Source organism: Elgaria multicarinata, chromosome 7 (genome assembly GCF_023053635.1).
Source record: "Elgaria multicarinata webbii isolate HBS135686 ecotype San Diego chromosome 7, rElgMul1.1.pri, whole genome shotgun sequence".
NCBI lineage: Eukaryota > Metazoa > Chordata > Lepidosauria > Squamata > Anguidae > Elgaria > Elgaria multicarinata.
In genome coordinates, this window is record NC_086177.1 from 97,233,345 (window position 1) to 97,251,909 (window position 18,565).

At 42.8% G+C, this 18,565-nt stretch overlaps 1 protein-coding gene across 1 annotated transcript; it reads left to right on the top strand.

The window, feature by feature from the left end:
• Nucleotides 1-2,603: 2,603 nt before the first annotated feature.
• Nucleotides 2,604-18,174, top strand: CCN3 (cellular communication network factor 3). The gene is made up of 5 exons (XM_063131327.1): nt 2,604-2,708; nt 2,831-3,056; nt 6,824-7,075; nt 14,649-14,854; nt 17,850-18,174. Exons 1-5 carry the CDS (start codon nt 2,604-2,606, stop codon nt 18,126-18,128), a joined length of 1,068 nt encoding a protein of 355 aa, XP_062987397.1. The 3' UTR covers nt 18,129-18,174.
• Nucleotides 18,175-18,565: the final 391 nt, after the last annotated feature.

Sequence of the window (18,565 nt, forward strand, 5' to 3'; positions counted from 1 at the left end):
CAAACTGCTTTTGCCTCTGGCTCCACTCGTGACTGGATGTTAGTCGGGCTGTGAATCTGACTTTAGAGTTCTGACTGGTTCTGGCTGAAACCTGGAGCGGATTCACAACCCCACTGACATTGGAGCCACCAGCCTCCGGTTAGGAGCCTGCCCACCACAGCTTCTCCAAAACTGAATTAGGCCCTTGGGCCAAAAGAGGTTTGACACCCGTGATGTATGCCGGCTCTGCTCGTCTGGTTTTCCCACACATTCAAACCTAATACTTCAGCTACTGCACAACATTGGCTTTGTTCTTGAGCTTAAGTTCTCCAACTAATCCATGGCCCAGTTAAAAATGAAAATCCTGGATTTAAGGCCAAGTCATCCTACTTGCCAGAATTCTTATTGATCCAGTTGCTATCCCATTGGAAAAAAATGCTCCCCACCTCCCAGCCCCCGAAATGCCTCACATAGAAGAATAACCTCCTCTCCCGTTTAATATTTTTGGCACTCTTGATCAATCACTGAAGAGAATTAGGCCTTTGAGAGAAGATACAGTGAGAACCGCTGGCTTTATTATGCATTCTTACACAAAGTAATTGTCCTGGGGGAAGGAAGCTTTGCCGTTCTGCTGAGAGTCACTTTACCTCAGGAATAAGCAATTTGTTTGCTACCAAAGGCAACTTTGGAAACTTCAGTCAGTACATTTGCCCTCCAGATGTTTCGGACTTCAACCCCCATTAACCCCAGCTATCATGGCCAATTATCAGGAATGCTAGGAGTTGTAGTCCAAACTCATCTGGAAAGCATCAGGTTGTAGAAGCCTGCTCTAGTTTGACCATAAAATGCTCTCTATGGTACAGAACAGGAAGGTGATAATGTGATTTTTTTAAAAGAGTGCAAATAATTATTAAAAAGCTTGTTTTACTTATTTTCTGTCTTTCTTTTGCTTTTTTAAGGAGCAGCCAATTTCTCCCTATCTTTCTATCTTTATCCCCCACCTCTTCCAATGTTGGTCCCTAATCAACACCCTTCAGATTCTTTTAAAAGGAAAACAATTCCAGTAAAAAGGCTTTTAGTATAAATTCACTTTTAAGGACATAAAAACTCTCAACATAAACGTGCTGTGCAGAAGCACATCCTGTTGATTTCAAGTACAGGAATTAGTATCAGCATATATTGGGGCAGGTCTCTTGGACTGCACTGCCTCACAACCTAGCTAGACCATATTTACCTCTTCTGGTGTACATTGGTCCATTAATTTTGGCAGGAGCAGCAGATCCTCTGATCCGTTCCTCTCCATGTCAGCCAGCCTGCAATGCTGTAACAACAGAGCTGCACACCATTTGAGCAGCAAGGACTTCCATTTTATGGAATAGCCTGGGTCAAAAATAAATACTTTTTTTTAAAAAAAAATGATGTCCATCAAATGGTGCTGTTGGCACAAGAAAACAGGAATGGTTACTCAACCACATCCTATGCTGTACTCATTGCACCTGACATGCAACCTGTAGGAAGAAATACATTTGCCAGCAACAAAATGTTAGTTCCCATACTTCAGAAATGTAATCAGCCCACACCATTCAGGAAAATGCCATGTCCCCTATACCATACATAACATTACATGTTACTATTAAGAATATCTTCTGTGGCATTTTTTACTGTGATTTTGCATACTGTGTTTCTTAGGGTGACCATATGAAAAGGAGGACAGGGCACAACAGTTAAAGCTGCAGGAGCCCTGCCCTCTTTTGTACCTGGTCAAGAGGGTAGGGCTCCTGCAGCTTTAACTGTTGTGTTGAAGAGGGGATTTTCACCAGGTGCTGCATGCATACAAATAACACCTGCTGAAATTCCCTTTTCAATACAACCGTTAAAGATACAGGAGCCATATTTCCATATGGTCACCCTGGCTACCACCCCTCCCCTGAAACAGCCTATCCCAACCTGGGTTCTTCCAGAGGTGCTGGACTACAATTCCTATCATTTAAAGGCAGCAGTATCCACTAGAGGTGATGTATGACAACTCCCATCATCCCAAGCCTGCAGTGTCTTCCACGGGGGTGATATACTACAATCCCCATCACTCCCAGCCAGCAGTGTCCCCTAGGGTTGATGTACTACAACTCCTATCATCCCCAGTCAACATGATGGGAGCTGCAGTCCAACACTTCTGGAGGGTACCAGGTTGCTCTGAAATAATATCTCATTTCTGAGGTGCGTTTCCAGGTCCTTGACCTAGAAAACCGCTTTAGGACCAGATCCCCGGATTAGCAACTATCCTCACCCCACCCAGAAGGATGGTTCTTTGCAATTCTAGCCAGCGCTAATTAAGACGCGAGCCCCGGCTATTTCTGCCATCATCTCCATCTCCTCCTCTAAGTGTTCCGCTAAAGCGCATATATAATATACATTTCTTTCCGACCGGGTACAAATTCCGGAGCGCACTCCTTGCCCTCCCAGCTGCCCCCACCCCGAGCGGTGAAGGCCGAATTTGACCCCGCGGTCTGGGATTGGCTCCGGCTCTTCCCGGCGTCGTCCAATAGGAGGACGAGGCTTGCGAAGGCGCTGTATATAAACCGGCCCCAGGGGCCGGGCGCGCGTGGCGATGCGCATCGGGCACGATGCGGGGGGCAGCCGGGAAGCTCTTGGCCAATATGCGGTCGCTGCGGGCTGCCGGTAGCCAGCTGGGCCACCACGCGCTGGTCTTCGTCTTCTTGCTGTGCATGGTGAATGGGGGGGCGTGGGCGTTGCAGCAGCCTCTGCTCGCGTCGGGCCAGTGGCCAAGGGCTTCTGCTGACGGCGTGTCTCGCTTTTACCCCACCTCCCCTCCCCTCCCCTCCCCTCCCAGGTGCGCGGCCAGGAGGAGCGCAGGTGCCCGTTGCCGTGCGATTGCCCCGTGGAGCCGCCCGCCTGCGCGCCCGGCGTGCCGACCGTGCTGGACGGCTGCTCCTGTTGCCTGACCTGCGCTCGGCAGCGAGGCGAGAGCTGCTCCGAAAGGCTGCCCTGCGACGAGAGCAGCGCCCTGTACTGCGACCGCGGGGCAGGCGCCGAGGCGGGCTTGGGGGTCTGTATGGGTAAGTCCCGATGGGCTGCTGGGGCGCGCAGGTTTCCCCTCTCGGCCGGGCATGGAGCTGCAGGGACCACGGCCGGACTCTGGACCTGAGAAATCTCCTTTGGGTTTTACCCTGGCAGCTGAAGTCCTATCAGCCGGATGCACAATAGTGGATAGTGGGTGCTGGTGGAGCCACCAAACCCCCTGATTACCTGCATGTATCGGTTTAAGCAGAGAGTCTTAACGATTTAGCGATTGGAAGGGAGGAGGCTTTTGTTGTTAATTAGAAACTGCCCAGAGAGCTTCCGCTATGGGGTGGTACATAAATGTAATAAATAAATAAATTGGGAGCTAGAAATGCATGCCGATCTATTACAAATCATCCAGTGGTTATCTATTACAGCAGCCTTCCCCAACCTTGTGCCCTTTGGGGGGGGGGGGCTCTGGGAGTTGTAGTCTGAGTCCAACACATCTGCAGGGCACCAGGTTTTGGAAGGCTGTAGGACAGGGTTGCTGACTAGATGTTTTGAATTGTAACTCTCAGAAACCTTTTGAATTGGCTGCGCTGACCGGAGCTGGTGGGAGTTGCACCTTGAAGTTTCGGGGGGGGGGGACAGGCTACCTGCTCCACTCCAGGTCTACTTCTGTCCACCCCTGCTCTTGAGTGTGTCCTCTCTAAAATAAGATGTGCTAGTACTCTATCCTGCCCTAGCTCCGTTCCCAGATGTGTAGGGGGTATGCTACAGTTTCCTGGTGGTGATGGGAGAATACAGCATTTCATGAACTACAATATGCAATGCTAATAGCAACCTTGGCACTTAAATACTGCTTTGGTGTACCCAGGTTCTAACAAATGTCTGCATGCAGCACAAAATACTTCAGCAGAGGTGACTTAGACTTGCACTACACCTGGATGCAAGTATCTATAACTACTTGAGAGCAGAACATGTTTAAATGGAAAGCTGGGACAATGACTGTTGCATAGGCAATGAATGTTATAGCTGCAGTTGAACTTGAATGACTAACCTATGAACATCACTCTTTAGAATGTGGTGGACTTCCATCCCCAAATGATGCATTTGGTGTGCTGAGCACTAACTGAGATAGTGTGTGTCCCTCCCCGCTCCCCATTCTGCCACACAGTAATGCCCAGAGATTTTATAAAAGCTATGCACAGTGCAAGTAGGTATAGTCTACTTGGAGCTAAGCCCATTAAGTGTAATGGGTCTTGATCCCAGGTAAGTGTATGGGATTGCATCCTAACCAGATGGAGCCTTGGTCTGATCCAGCATGGCTCTTCTTATGTTCACCCATAACTTTATTGTATGCCTAGCTTTGGGTTAGATTCAGCCAGATGTGAATGTCCCAGAGCATAATCCAGTTTCCGTCCTGGCTCCCAACTACTTGATAACTTCACAACTATGGAATGTGCTTTGTTTGTATACTGCGTGTTTGGGGGCTCTTGACCCAATTCTCAATCCAGAGGTCAAGAACTTTGTACAAACTGCTAAATCTGGAACTGGAGTAAACTCTATGAACTAAGGCGTCATTAAAAAGTTCTGGTTAAAGTGTTCCTACTTGATTCTGGCTGCAGAAAGAGGCAGTAAGCCTATATGCACCAGTTGCTAGGGAACATGGGTGGGTGGGTGCGTGCTCTTGCACCATGTCCTGCTTGTGGGTCCCTGGTCAATAGCTGGTTGGCCACTGGGTGAACAGAGTGCTGGACTAGATGGACCCTTTGATCTGATGCAGCCTGGCTCTTATGTTCTGGGGAATTGTACAGAATTTGGAGGTGGAGGTAAAAGTGACGGAGTAACAGGATGCAAAAGGATAAAGGTGTAAGAAACTGTAATAAATAAAATCCAATGAGAGTGAGAATGGGATAAAACCCAATTCTTCAAAACCATAGTTGAGACACTACAAATGCCTCAAGTCACTGTGTTAATTAATTGTCTCTTTGGGATGGCTTGTTAGCCTGCCAATGTTCTGTACCAGCAAAATTAATTCCCTAAACAATCTGATCGACATTTGAAAATTGACAGTTGTACTGAATCTGAATTATGGACAAATGCAAACTTCTTGATTATTTTGCTTAGCTGCTTCTGATCACAGATGAGTGCTATTAAGGCAGGTGAAATCCTGGCCATATAAAGAGATCCAAATTATACAGCCAAGCCATGTGCTTTAACCAAATCTGAACAGATCCGCATGGTTGTGATGAACAACTGGATAAACTTAATTTGTCATAGAAACTTAATACAGTGATTAACCAGATCTCGATAGCCAGATCAATCCCTTGGGCAGAACTACTCCAGAGAAGCAGTTGGCTTAATAAACAGGACAGCATATCTCTGGTAATCACTTACAGTTCCCAGCTGAATCATAAGAAACCTACAAACAATTCTTGGAAATAATCCTACTCTCAGGAATGCAATTGGAGGGGAAACTCCCAATCTTTAAATAGCTATTAAGGACCAAAGGCCTTCACTTGATTTGGAGCTAGAAACCAGACCCTGCAACAGACCCAAATGTCACCTGTGCCCCTTAATCAACAAGAAAGTAATTAGTACCAGTGGTTCAACCCATCACTTCCACGGTACCCTTACCTGTTAACCAGGGGTGTTGCTTGACCTGGGCCCATTAGCTCAGCTGCCATGCAGGGGCTAATTTTTCAAGGGGAAATTGGACATGCAGTAACACCCACCCCCAAATAAATCCCTCCCTGCATGGCAATTCAAATTAGAGAAAAAGAGAAGCCTTTTCTGTTGGTCTGGGATGATCTGGGGGAGGGTGCAAATTAATTGAAGAATTGATTTGATTTGCGATGATTCGGCTGAGAAATTAACTGGCTGGTTTTGCCTTGTGTTAAATTTCAATAAATTCTAATAATTCTATATCCGTGTATAAATCAACATATGCATATTTTATGTAGATGTGTCTCCTATGTTTGTATTTTATGCTTTTTATGGTTTTAAATTTTGTATATTGCTTTTTAATGTTCACTGTTTTTAACTTTTGTAAACTGCCCAGAGAGCTTCGGCTATGGGGCAATATATAAATGTAATAAATAATAAAATAATAATAATAATATATGCCTAGCAACACCCCTGATGTCAGCTAATCTTGCATACCTAATGTCTTGTATGACTTGCTCTCTGGCAGCATATATTGCGCAAACGAGCCTGCCCTTAAGACAAACCCTAAGTGGTAATAAATTGGATCTAAAGATCCAAAACATTGGTTTCGATTCAAGTTTTTGGCATACATGAAATAGACCTCTTGAAATAAATGGGGTGTGTTGGTCATGAATGACTTAAATTCCATGGATTTCAATGGAGCATGATCCAGCCAGTTATGAAGGCTGTTGCTGCTGCTGTAGGGTCTTCCTCCTACTCTGGGGAGGAGGAGATTTAAAACCAATTGAAGCTTCATGTGTGAAAATGCTTTGAACCAGTTGGAGGTTGGTGGCTCTCTTGAGGCTTCATGTAGCCTCTACTGCTTTGAGCCTCCCAGAAATCCAAATGCTAGATGCTCTACAGTTAGCATGTGTTGAAGTTGGAGAATACTTATAGCTGCTTGTAATGGATTTGTACAAGATAGCCTGGGAGACCTTCAGGCAAACTCCTGTCTGCTGCCAGATGCATGAAAATGTTGTACAGTCCGATTGCAGTTCTATGGTGGGTAGCTTTGCATGCTCTTTTTTCTCCTAGCAAATGGAGCCAATGTTAGTTAGGTGCTCCAATGCGCTTGGTTCTCATACAGGTTGATTGTTTTCCTTCTTTGCTTCAGACCTCGAAGGAGACAACTGTGTATTTGATGGAGTTATTTACCGGAGTGGTGAGACATTCCAGCCAAACTGTAAATACCACTGTACATGCCGAGATGGGCAGATAGGTTGCGTGCCCCGCTGTAACCTGGACTTGTTGCTTCCTGGCCCTGATTGCCCCTTCCCAAGGAAAATTGAAGTCCCCAGGGAGTGCTGTGAGCAATGGTCATGTGACCCTAAAGAAGGTGTCGACGTGGGCGGCTTTGCTATGGCAGGTGAGAAACTTAAAGCTGAAAACTAGTTCTGTAAGGCTCTCTTGCAACTGCCTGACTTCACTGAAGATAAAAATGGCCCTGTTCAGACAACACAGTAAACCATGATGGTTAAGGACTTTGAGCTAACCATGATGGCTTAACGTGTTGTGTGAACGGCATTTTTCCTAACCATGATGGCTACATTACCATGGTTTAACCATGCTCACTAACTGCTTGCTGCAAAAGGGTTAGCAGCCCTAATCATGGCTTAGTGTGTTGTCTGAACAGGCCCACTGAGGCTTGCTTCCCTTCAAGGGAATGGCTGAGTCACTAGTAGCAGCCCTGGAGAAACTTGAGAAGAACTCTGGGTAGTGTCGAGTTCCGCTGTGACATCAGAAATGTGTCGTCCTTCTGATATCCCACTTCTCTAGTCCTTGGTTGCCTGTCCCTGTGTGAAGGTGCACTCTTTGTTGAGCGGCACGCTGCTGTTTTTTCATCATTTTTTCTCTTTTCTCCTCCTTCACTCTCCTCCTCCTCCTTCCTCTTCTTCCTCATCTCTGGCTCCAACTCCTTTCCCTTCCCAACTGACATGTACTTCACTACATTCCAAGGCCCTTAGAGACAGGCATTACACAAGCACAATCTGGACTGAGCAATCTGGACTCGATGGCCTTGTAGGCCCCTTCCAACTCTGCTATTCTATGATTTTAAGTAAAGTGTCTTGGCCACCATGCTTGTATGAGAACATGAGGAAATGTAGTTTGTTTATTTCCATGAGGCAAAACAGCTTTAAGCCAAGGTTTCTCAGGCTCTAAGATGGTCATAAGTCCAAATGTATCTCTTAAAATACATTGGAGTCATAGCTGTTTGCAATCTCAACCACGTTTGAAGGTCACTTTTCATTTTTGTGTTCTACAATTGGTTTCATAGTACTAGTTCTTTGGCCCATAAAGTTTGGTAATGTTTTACATTTTTACAACTTCAGCGGGTGCTGTGTTTTTAGTCTGACAGTGTCATAAACTCGGTGGATGTCTTGATGGGCCTTGATTTCTCACGATTGGGCCAAAACTTGGAAACTAAATTGTCCGGTAATAACTACTTAGTGAAATTGTTTTATGGTGGCAGACATAAAGCAATCAAGTTGTGTTACATTTGGACAAACCATTAAAGCTGTCCTTGTCTAACACATAGGAGTAAACAGGCCTAGTTCGGATCTGTTGGTGGTTGTACAGCCAAGATAGCTGTTGACACTGAATGGCAAGTGCCCTGCTTGGTTGCCTTGCAAAAACAGATGCAGAAAGTTAGAGAGTATATTGATGCAAAACTCAATGGTGTTTTCTATTATTCTAGCCTTCTCCAACCTGGTGCCTTCCAGATGTTTTCAGTAGCAACTCCCATCATCCCTGACCATTTGCCATTATGGCTGGAGCTGATGGGAATTGTAGTCCTGAACAATTGGAGGGTTGGAGGGTTCCAGGTTGGGGAAGGCTGGAATAGCCTATTCTACAACTGATCTCCACAAGCAAAGAAACTGGTGCTGAGCCTGGAATCTGGTGTCTTGACAATTTACTTTAAAAACAACTTTCTAACCCTTCAGATCTTAAAGATTGGCTTGAAAGTGTGTAATGAATGCCATCAATAGTGCCCTCCCTGTTATTAGCAGAAACAAATGAAGCATATAATTGCTCATTTTGTGTAATCTGAATGACTTATTAAGCACTTTGAAATATTGGGTCTTCCTCTAGTATCCCTAAACTGCCAAATATCAGTCTCACCTCTTCCTTAAAGGAGATGTTGTCAAAGCTATAAATAGAAATATTGATATGGAATTGCTTTTAATACATTGGAGGTTGGTGTCCTTGCTTAACTTCTTACTTTACATCCCCAGTTAAACAAGTGTATCTAAAGGCACGTCTCTTCCTGTATGTACTGGCTTGAACCCTTAGGTTATCTTCAGAGGCCTTCTTCTGGGTGCCCCCACCAAATGAATTTAGGCAGGTGGCTACAAGAGAGAAGGCTTTCTCCACTGTGGCACCCCACTTATGGAATAAACCCCCCTATGTTATTAACATTCCTGCTTCAGACAAAGATTTTTCTTTTCTCCCAGGCATTTTAGAAACTTAGTTTTATCCATTGTTTTATCAATTCCTGTGCTATTTACCTTTATATTGTATTTTATTATTTTAAATATTTGTATTGCATTTTATATTTTTAACTGTGTTTTAAAATGGCATTTTTTTTTTTAACTGGCTGTAGCCTGTCCAGATAAAATTAGTTACTGGGCAGATTTGAAATGTACTAAATAAATAAAATATGGAGTGGTGGGAGCCCAATTCCCATGAACAAATTGGCAAATTGAATGGATCCATGCAGAGTCCAGTGTAAAGTGGAGTTGCCTGCTGGTTTTGCAACTCAAACATCCGTTTGCCAGTGGGTGATTAACATTGATAGCAACAGCCCTCAACACATTGCAGGAAGTATGAAAGGTAGTTTATTGTTTCCCTGGTTATAAACATGGATTTGTGTTGCCCCACTATAATCATGCCAAAATGGCTTTGGAGTGCTCCTGCAACTTGTGAAGGGTTTTAATAATTGTTTAAATATGTACACTGTGGGTGACCATGATGGGGCTGTTCACACAACATGCTAACCCACACTCAATGGATGAGTGTGGGTTGTTGTTATTATTATAATTATTATTTATTTATAAAGCACCATTAGTGTACATGGTGCTGTACAGAGTAAAACAGTAAATAGCAAGACCCTGCCGCATAGGCTTACAATCTAATAAAATCATAGTAAAACAATAAGGAGGGGAAGAGAATGCAAACAGGCACAGGGTAGGGTAAGCAGGCACAGGGTAGGGTAAAACTAACAGTAGAAAGTAACAGTAGAAGTCTGCACAACATCAAGTTTTAAAAGCTTTAGGAAAAAGAAAAGTTTTTAGTTGAGCTTTAAAAGCTGCGGTTGAACTTGTAGTTCTCAAATGTTCTGGAAGAGCGTTCCAGGCGTAAGGGGCAGCAGAAGAGAATGGACGAAGCCGAGCAAGGGAAGTAGAGGGGTTGTTTGTTGAACCATGGGTTAGCGTGTCATCTGATTCCTGGACATCTTCCACAGAGTGGCTTGTTAACCATGCAGTGTGGGTTGTTAACCACCCTGAACAGCCCAATAACAAACAATATGGCCACACTATAAGAAGCTCAAATAGTTTTATTAATGTAAAAAGTGTTTGTTATGATGTAGCTGTGAGCCAAAGCTACTAGGAATTTGCAACTTTCTCTCAGTAATTGTGTTTGACTGTCACTGAAACCACAATTTATTTGTTAATACTTGTAGAGTGCTATTCATTCATAAGGCCCACAAGGTGGGTGACCATATGAAAAGGAGGACAGGGCTTCTGTATCTTTAACCGTTGTATTGAAAAGGGAATTTTATCAGGTGCCATTTGTATGCATGCAGCACCTGGTGAAATTCCCTCTTCATCATAATAGTTAAAGCTGCAGGAGCCCTGCCCTCTTTTATATCTGGTCATGCTAGACAGGGCTCCTGCAGCTTTAACTGTTGTGTTGAAGAGGGAATTTCACCAGGTGCTGCATGCATGCAAATGACACCTGATAAAATAAGACTTGCTGAAATTCCCTTTTCTCTACAACTGTTACAGGAGCTCTGTCCTCCTTTTCAAATGGTCACCCTACCCACAAGGCCATGTACAAAATAAATATTTAAAACTGCTTAAAATCACAACAGACTTTTTTAAAATTGAAAGGCTGAAAACATCCCAGATAAAAAACAGCTGTCAGCCCTTAAAAACCAACCAACACTGAATGGACCAGGGACGTCTGCACTCTTCACCAAAAGCTAAACAATAAATGGGCTAGTCTAACTTCCTCAGAGAGGGAGTTTCAGAATTTGGGTGCTGCCACAAGAAAGCCCTGTTCTATGTTCTTACCAACCCTAACCTCTTTTGGTTGAGGGACATAGACAAAGTTTATAAGCTACAAGTGGGTTCATATGGGAGAAATGGGTTTTCTTTCTTTCTTTTCTTCATAAAATTTCATTATAATATAGACGGAAAAATAATGCATACAATAAACAATATAACATTCATACAAAAGATAATTATCTACATTATCTAATATTACTGCAAGGTATCACTCTAAGCATATAGCTATTGTGTTACTAAGGATCTGAGAAAGCAAAGCAATGAAACAGTTACAATTGGTCAGCTTTTCCTTTTCGCCAGACTATAACAAGGAAAAACACATCTGTCACTATCCAAGTTGTATCTAGCCCTTGTAAAGACAACAAAACGGTGCCTGACATGTGGGGAGAGAAAACAGGCAGTTTTTGTGTACCATTCTTAAATGGACATATTCCGTTAGCTTAGTCATCTCTGCAACCTTCCAAACATTACGCAACCATTCTTTCAGTGTGGGAATAACATTCCAGGAGGAGATAATATTTCCGTTATCTTGGTCCCAAGTTCTTTAGGGCTTTATAGGCAAGACTGGAAGCCAATCCAACTGATGTAGGATCTGTGTCATATATGGTCTATGGAGGGCACATCAGAAGCCATTCTGTCTGGAGCAGCTGTAGTTTTGAGCATTCTTTAAGGGCAAATCATCATAATTTATTATACAGTCACAGACCCAATGAGAAACAGTGGCAGACATCATTAAGACTGTAAAACACAACCATTGATTCATTATTGAATTGCAGGAAACAAGGCAGGATATAAATGCAATAATAAATAAGTAAATTATACAGAAATTATTAAAACATACACATGTTTAAAGTATCTTAACAGAGTTAAAACACCAGAGACAAAGAAATAATAATAATTAATAATAAAATTGAAAACGACAACTTGAAAGAGAAGTTGCAATTACGATGGGGAAATTATCTTACGAGTCCTTTGTATAGAGAAAAGGAACCTATTTATTTATTTATTTAAAACATTTATATCCCGCCCTATATCAATAAGATCTCAGAGCGGATGAACTGTCTACAATACTGCGCTCTTCGAAGCCTTCCACTTGTTCTCGTGATCCGATTCCTTCTCGCGTCTTTATTAATCTTATTCCTGCTATCCTCCCTTCCTTGCTACATATTATTAATCTTTCTCTGTCCTCTGGTTCATTTCCTTCTGCTTTTAAACATGCTACAGTCTCCCCCATTCTCAAGAAACCTACTCTTGATAGGCTATCTCTGTCTAACTACCGACCTGTCTCTTTGTTGCCGTTTGTTTCAAAGATCCTGGAGCGTACGGTCTACTCTCGCTGTCTTGACTTTCTTTCTAGTAACTCTGCTTTGGATCCATTTCAATCTGGATTCCGTCCTCTGCATTCCACCGAAACAGCCCTTACTAAGATCACCAATGATCTCCTTACGGCCAAGTCTAAAGGCCATTATTCCGTTCTTATTCTCCTTGATCTAACTGCAGCCTTTGACACGGTTGATCATGATCTTCTCTTAGATTCCCTTCATGACCTTGGATTTTGTGGCTCTGTCTATAACTGGTTTGCCTCCTATCTAGCGGGTCGCTCTTTCAGCGTGTTGGCTAATGGCAGCTCGTCTTCCTCCTTTCCCCTTTCAGTAGGGGTTCCGCAAGGCTCGGTGCTTGGCCCGTTGTTGTTTTCCTTATACATGTTGCCCTTGGGCAAGCTTATTCAATCTCATGGCCTCCAATATCATCTGTACGCCGATGATACACAACTATATCTGTCATCTCCGGAACTTTCTCCTGATGTTCACGATCGTATCTCGGCATGTCTTTCAGATATCTCAGCTTGGCTGCTTCATCGTCGCTTGAAACTTAACATGGCAAAGACTGAATTGCTTGTTTTTCCTCCTAAACCTTCTCCTCATCTCTCATTCTCTCTTACTGTCAATGATGTTACGCTTACTCCGGTCAAGGAAGCTCGTAGCCTTGGCTTTATATTCGACTTCTCGCTCTCCTTTATTCCTCATATTGAGGCAGTAGCTAAATCTTGTCGATTTTTCCTGTATAATATTGCCAGGATTCGATCATTTTTGTCTGTCTCTTCTGCCAAGACGCTTGTTCATGCACTGGTTATTTCACGGTTGGACTACTGCAACCTTCTTCTCTCTGGCCTTCCTTCTTCTCACATCAGTCCGTTGGTTTCTGTTCACCACTCTGCCGCAAAAATCATCTTCTTGGCTCGCCGCTCCGACCATGTTACTCCGCTTCTGAAATCTCTTCATTGGCTTCCAATTCACTTCAGAATCCAATATAAACTTCTCCTGTTAACCTTCAAAGCTTTTCACGGTCTAGCTCCTTCCTATCTCTCCTCTCTCATCTCACACTATTGCCCCGCTCGTGCTCTTCGCTCCTCTGATGCCATGTTTCTCACCTGCCCAAGGGCCTCTACTTCCCTTGCTCGGCTTCGTCCATTTTCGTCTGCTGCCCCTTACGCCTGGAACGCTCTTCCAGAACATTTGAGAACTACAAGTTCAACCGCAGCTTTTAAAGCTCAACTAAAAACTTTTCTTTTTCCTAAAGCTTTTAACACTTGATGTTGTGCAGACTTCTACTGTTACTTTCTACTGTTAGTTTTACCCTACCCTGTGCCTGCTTACCCTACCCTGTACCTGTTTGCATTCTCTTCCCCTCCTTATTGTTTTACTATGATTTTATTAGATTGTAAGCCTATGCGGCAGGGTCTTGCTATTTACTGTTTTACTCTGTACAGCACCATGTACATTAATGGTGCTATATAAATAAATAAATAAATAATAATAATAATAATAATAATAATAACAAAAACAAATTAAACCATAAACCAAGTTAAAACAATATATAATTTAAAAACAGTAAAACTATTAAAACCTAGCCACTGCCTCTGTTGTTGGTTTATTCATTCCTGCCAGGAAGTATTCCAAATACTACTCATATGACCTTCCAGGGCATTTCCTCATGATAGGGCCAAGAAATCTATTTCTTTCCTCCCTGTGGAGGCTGCATTAAAAAAATATGTCCTAATGAGTCAACTGCTTCTTTAAGGGCCCCCCACAGAGAACATGTTGCAGCAGTCAAACTGGGAAATGACTAAGATTCACTGTACATTTTTCTTCTTTTAAAATCTATTTTAAAGTTTTTTATTCTGTTTTTATTTTATTTTATCTTGTACACCGCTCCGCAATTTTCAATGCGGAGCGGTATATAAATATTGTAAACAAATAATAAATAAGGTGCATGTCACTGCGGGAATACGGTCTTCACTTTTATTATTGTGTTTTTATGTTTTATGTTCATGAGCACACACAGCGTTATTGTATTTATTGTATACTTATAAGTATACAAGGTATTTAAGTATACAAGATATTGTATACTTATATAACCACCATGCTACTTGTTTAATTTTGCAGTTTTTACAATAAATAGATTCTTATTTACAATCATGTTTGTGGTGATGCTTGTCAGTTGGGAGTAAATGTTTGTTAGGATTAGCACTGGTTACCCACCGGGGTGTTCCGGATCCATTTGGTGTAGGTTCTGAGGTTAAAAAGAACCAAATTTACATTGGGTAGCCTACATCAATACTGTACGTAAATAAACAAATCTTGCCTTCAGCATACAGACAAGAAGCTACCCTTGTTGACGCCTCCGATTCGAGTTCTAACTGCATCGAGCAGACGACGGAATGGAGCGCGTGTTCCACGAGTTGCGGAATGGGCTTCTCCACTCGAGTCACCAACAGGAATCCAGCATGTGAGATGGTGAAGGAGACCAGGCTCTGTGAGGTGCATCCATGTGGAAAGATGCAACCCCCAGATAAGGTATGGCTCAGCCTGATGAGCAAGTCTTTGGGATGGTGGGTTTGCAATAATCTGCTCATCAAAAGAAGTACTTAAAATGCAGGCTTGGAGGAAGAGGGTAGCAGTGCTCTGTCATGAGACCCCTGAGTGGTACATAAGGATGTACACTTTGGGTAAAATTAATTCTGCAGATTGCCAGATGCCTTTTGTTCCTTCATCCGCCCATTGGCGGAATCAGGTTGTTTTTCAAATTTCCCAAATTTGTATTTGGGACAATTCACACTTGTAAATTCCCTCCAATTCTGCATGTTCATGCTTCAACATATGGGGGAAATGTGTTTTTTTGGGGCCAGCGGTTTTATTATTATTTTATGTATTTTTCTGCAACTAAATTTATTTATTTATTTATTACATTTTTATACCACCCAATAGCAGAAGCTCTCTGGGCGGTTCACAAAAATTAAAACCATGAGATACATAATAAAACAATCAACAGTCTAAAAGCACAAATGCAATCTAAAAAGCACAACCAGGATAAAACCATGCAGCAAAATTGATATAAGATTCAAATACAGAGTTAGAACAGTAAAATTTAAATTTAAGTTAAAATTAAGTGTTAAAATACTGAGAGAATAAAAAGGTCTTCAGCTGGTGACGAAAAGAGTACAGTGTAGGCGCCAGGCGGACCTCTCTGGGGAGCTCATTCCACAGCCGGGGTGCCACAGCGGAGAAAGCCCTCCTCCTAGTAGCCACCTGCCTCACTTCCTTTGGCAGGGGCTCATGGAGAAGGACCCCTGTGGATGATCTTAAGGTCATTGTGTACAATTCCAGGCAGTTTTAAATAAAGGTCCATAAGTCCACAGAATCTGCGCGACTCTGGAAAGGCTGGTCTGATGCAGAAGCCACCAGTCGGATTCATAGAATTTATTTGATTCAATTGTGGATTTTCCTTGCATCCCTACTGGTGTATGGCGTTGCTGTCAGATTGGCTTCACAGGGCATCACCTCCATACACCGCCCTCCCCAAATGGCTTCTAAAATGGAGTTGTGGCTACGTGGAAATAGTTCTTGGCCATTTCTACACCAAGAATGTTGAACCTCTTTCAGCGCAATGTCTGAATTCCATTTCAGAAAAGCTCTTGAACTAAGCTTTAGGAGAGGCATGTTAACCTTTTAGAATGGGACAGAGGGGTGGGGGAGAGACAGCACAAAAGCCATGAAGCCACAAGATTAGTGGTTAGGGGATGCCTGGCTGGGGTGGACTGGGAACTGACATTCTGCCAGACTGGGAAGGTTCTGCACACCCTGATCTACAGCCTACAGCAATTTAAGCCAAAAGGCATCTTCCGGGCAGCGTTGAAAGTTAGCTCTTCCGCAACCAGGGACCTACAAGCAGAACACGGTGCAACAGCAGTCTCCTGCCCATTCATAAACTTGTAATTGCATTTACAAAGCTGACTCAGCCTAGAGACCGAAACACCATCACTTGTATAAGGACAGCATTGAAGGGAGTAGTTGGCTTTATATGGGGGTATTCCCTTAACCTGGATCACAGGCATGGTGCTACTTTAACACTATCTAGCATCCATGCTGCAACGGTAATATTCCCTAGGGGGAACCATGTTGAATGGGGCAGTTGTCTGGGTTGCTATCCACTTGACACCCTTCCGCGTGACTCCTGCACAGAAACGCTTGAAACTATCATTGACGGGTTTTTCAGTGTGTCCAAAGTGTGTAATTCCCACTGCTGCAAGCTGTACCATTATATAACCAGACTACTAAATCTGTCTGTCCAGAGAACATTTGTTATCGGGCAGATTAGAAATATAATAAATAAATACATTTCAGACTAGAAAGGAGAAGTCCAGCAGGTGACTCCTAACTAGAGGTGTGAAGACCCCCCCAAAAACTGGAAAAATTTTGGGATTTTTTTTTTCTTCTGAAATGTTAGAAAAATTAAAATTTTGGATTATGGAATATTTTCTTTTAGAATTTAAGACAAATTATATGTTGTGCAGCCTTTACTTGCTCCCAAAATGATTTCTAAAAACTATGTAATAACACTTTTATAGAAAGTCTAGATATGTAAAATATCTGGAAATAATTAAGCCACAGGGGGAAATGATTTTTTAATCCTCTCTGTAAGATTCCGAGAAGAGTTCTTTCTTTCATTTCTTACTAAAGGTATTGATCTAAAGTATAGTTTATTTATAAACATTTATGCTCTGTTTCCCAACATGTGCATTCCTGATAGTAAATGTGCATTCTTGACAATTTGGGTTTTGTCCTATAGAGTCCTGTGTTGCTGATGCTGTAGCTGTCATTTAATGTTACAAAATTATTAACTGAGTTTACTTTTAGAAGTTCAAAAATAAAATGATAATTTCATGAGCAAACTAAGTTATACATAAAATAGCTTTAGGAACAGAAAGGGTGCTTGCTGTTCCTATAGCAGCTCTCCCCAACTTGGTACCCCCTGGAAGTTTTGGACTACGGTGCCCAGCATTCCTCACCATTGGCCATGCTTCCTGAATCCAAACTATCTGGAGGGCACCAGGTTGGGAAAGGCTGCTTTAAAGCAACAAAGCGACTTTAGATCTGTAAAGAGCGTTAAAGTAAGTATTGCTTATTTTTCAATTTTTCAAAAATTTCCATGTTTTTCTGGGGGGAAAACATTTTGTTCCCATGGCCTCAAAATGTCTGCTCTGCCTCTGGGTTTCGGTCAGAACTCTAAAAGAGCTATCCAAGGTGTGGTTCTGACAGAAACCTGAAGTGGATTCACTGCTCCACTGACATTGCAGCCACCAATGTAAGACCATTAAGTCCAGGGTCTAAAAGTACCTCGCTCCACCCCTGATCTAGAGTGTGGCACTACTTGATTATCTTTTCTCCACCATCTACTACTGGCAATCTAGCAACTTACCCAAAAGTTTCTTGTGGCTTATGTGCGGGTCTTGGCAATCCTGTGCTAACTGTTCCTTGTATAACTATTAAGTAATACTCTGTTCTCTTTTAGAAGGGCAAAAGGTGTGTCCGGACCAAGAAGTCCCTAACAGCTGTCCACCTGGAGTACCAGAACTGTACTAGCATCCAGGCATATAAACCCCGCTACTGCGGCGTCTGTAATGATGGCCGTTGTTGTACCCCTCACACCACGAAAACCATCCAGGTGGAGTTCCGTTGTCCTCAAGGCAACGTCAAGCATCCTGTGATGTCCATCATCACCTGTGTTTGTCATGGTAACTGTCCTCAGGATAAGAATGCTTTCTTTAGAAAGCTCAGTGCAGCGGGCTGATTAGAACTGACTACTTCGAAGGAGGAAACTGAGTAATATGCAAAAATGGTGGTGCTTAAGCAATTTTATCATCTGAATTGGAGATAACCAATTTGGTGATATTGTTTGTTTTTTTCTTCTGGGCAGCAGTCTTTGAGGGTCGGGAGGGGATGTTGTAGTTTCAGATTCAATCTAATTTTCATTTGGCTATGTAAGGGCCCGGTCCTATGCTCATTTAGAGGGGGAAAGTCCTACAAAAGGCTTGTCGTGTAGGATTGTGCCCTAGGAGTTACTAGAAAACTTTGCTTGCTTCAAGTATGGTCACTCCATCCAGATATTCCCCTCTCAGTCCCGACACGATTCTTTAGACTATTAGAATAAAGATTTCTTGGAAACTGTGGGCACTACAAGTTCTTGTTCCTCAGTTTCATGTACCAGCAAATCTCGAGACATGTTTC

Bases quoted from the DNA above. Each gene is read 5' to 3' on its own strand.
- CCN3 (XM_063131327.1), top strand. From the start codon at position 2,604: ATGCGGGGGGCAGCCGGGAAGCTCTTGGCCAATATGCGGTCGCTGCGG. The intron at 2,709-2,830 runs GTGAATGGGGGG...CTCCCCTCCCAG, and splicing joins TCGTCTTCTTGCTGTGCATG to GTGCGCGGCCAGGAGGAGCG. The intron at 14,855-17,849 runs GTATGGCTCAGC...GTTCTCTTTTAG, and splicing joins AGATGCAACCCCCAGATAAG to AAGGGCAAAAGGTGTGTCCG.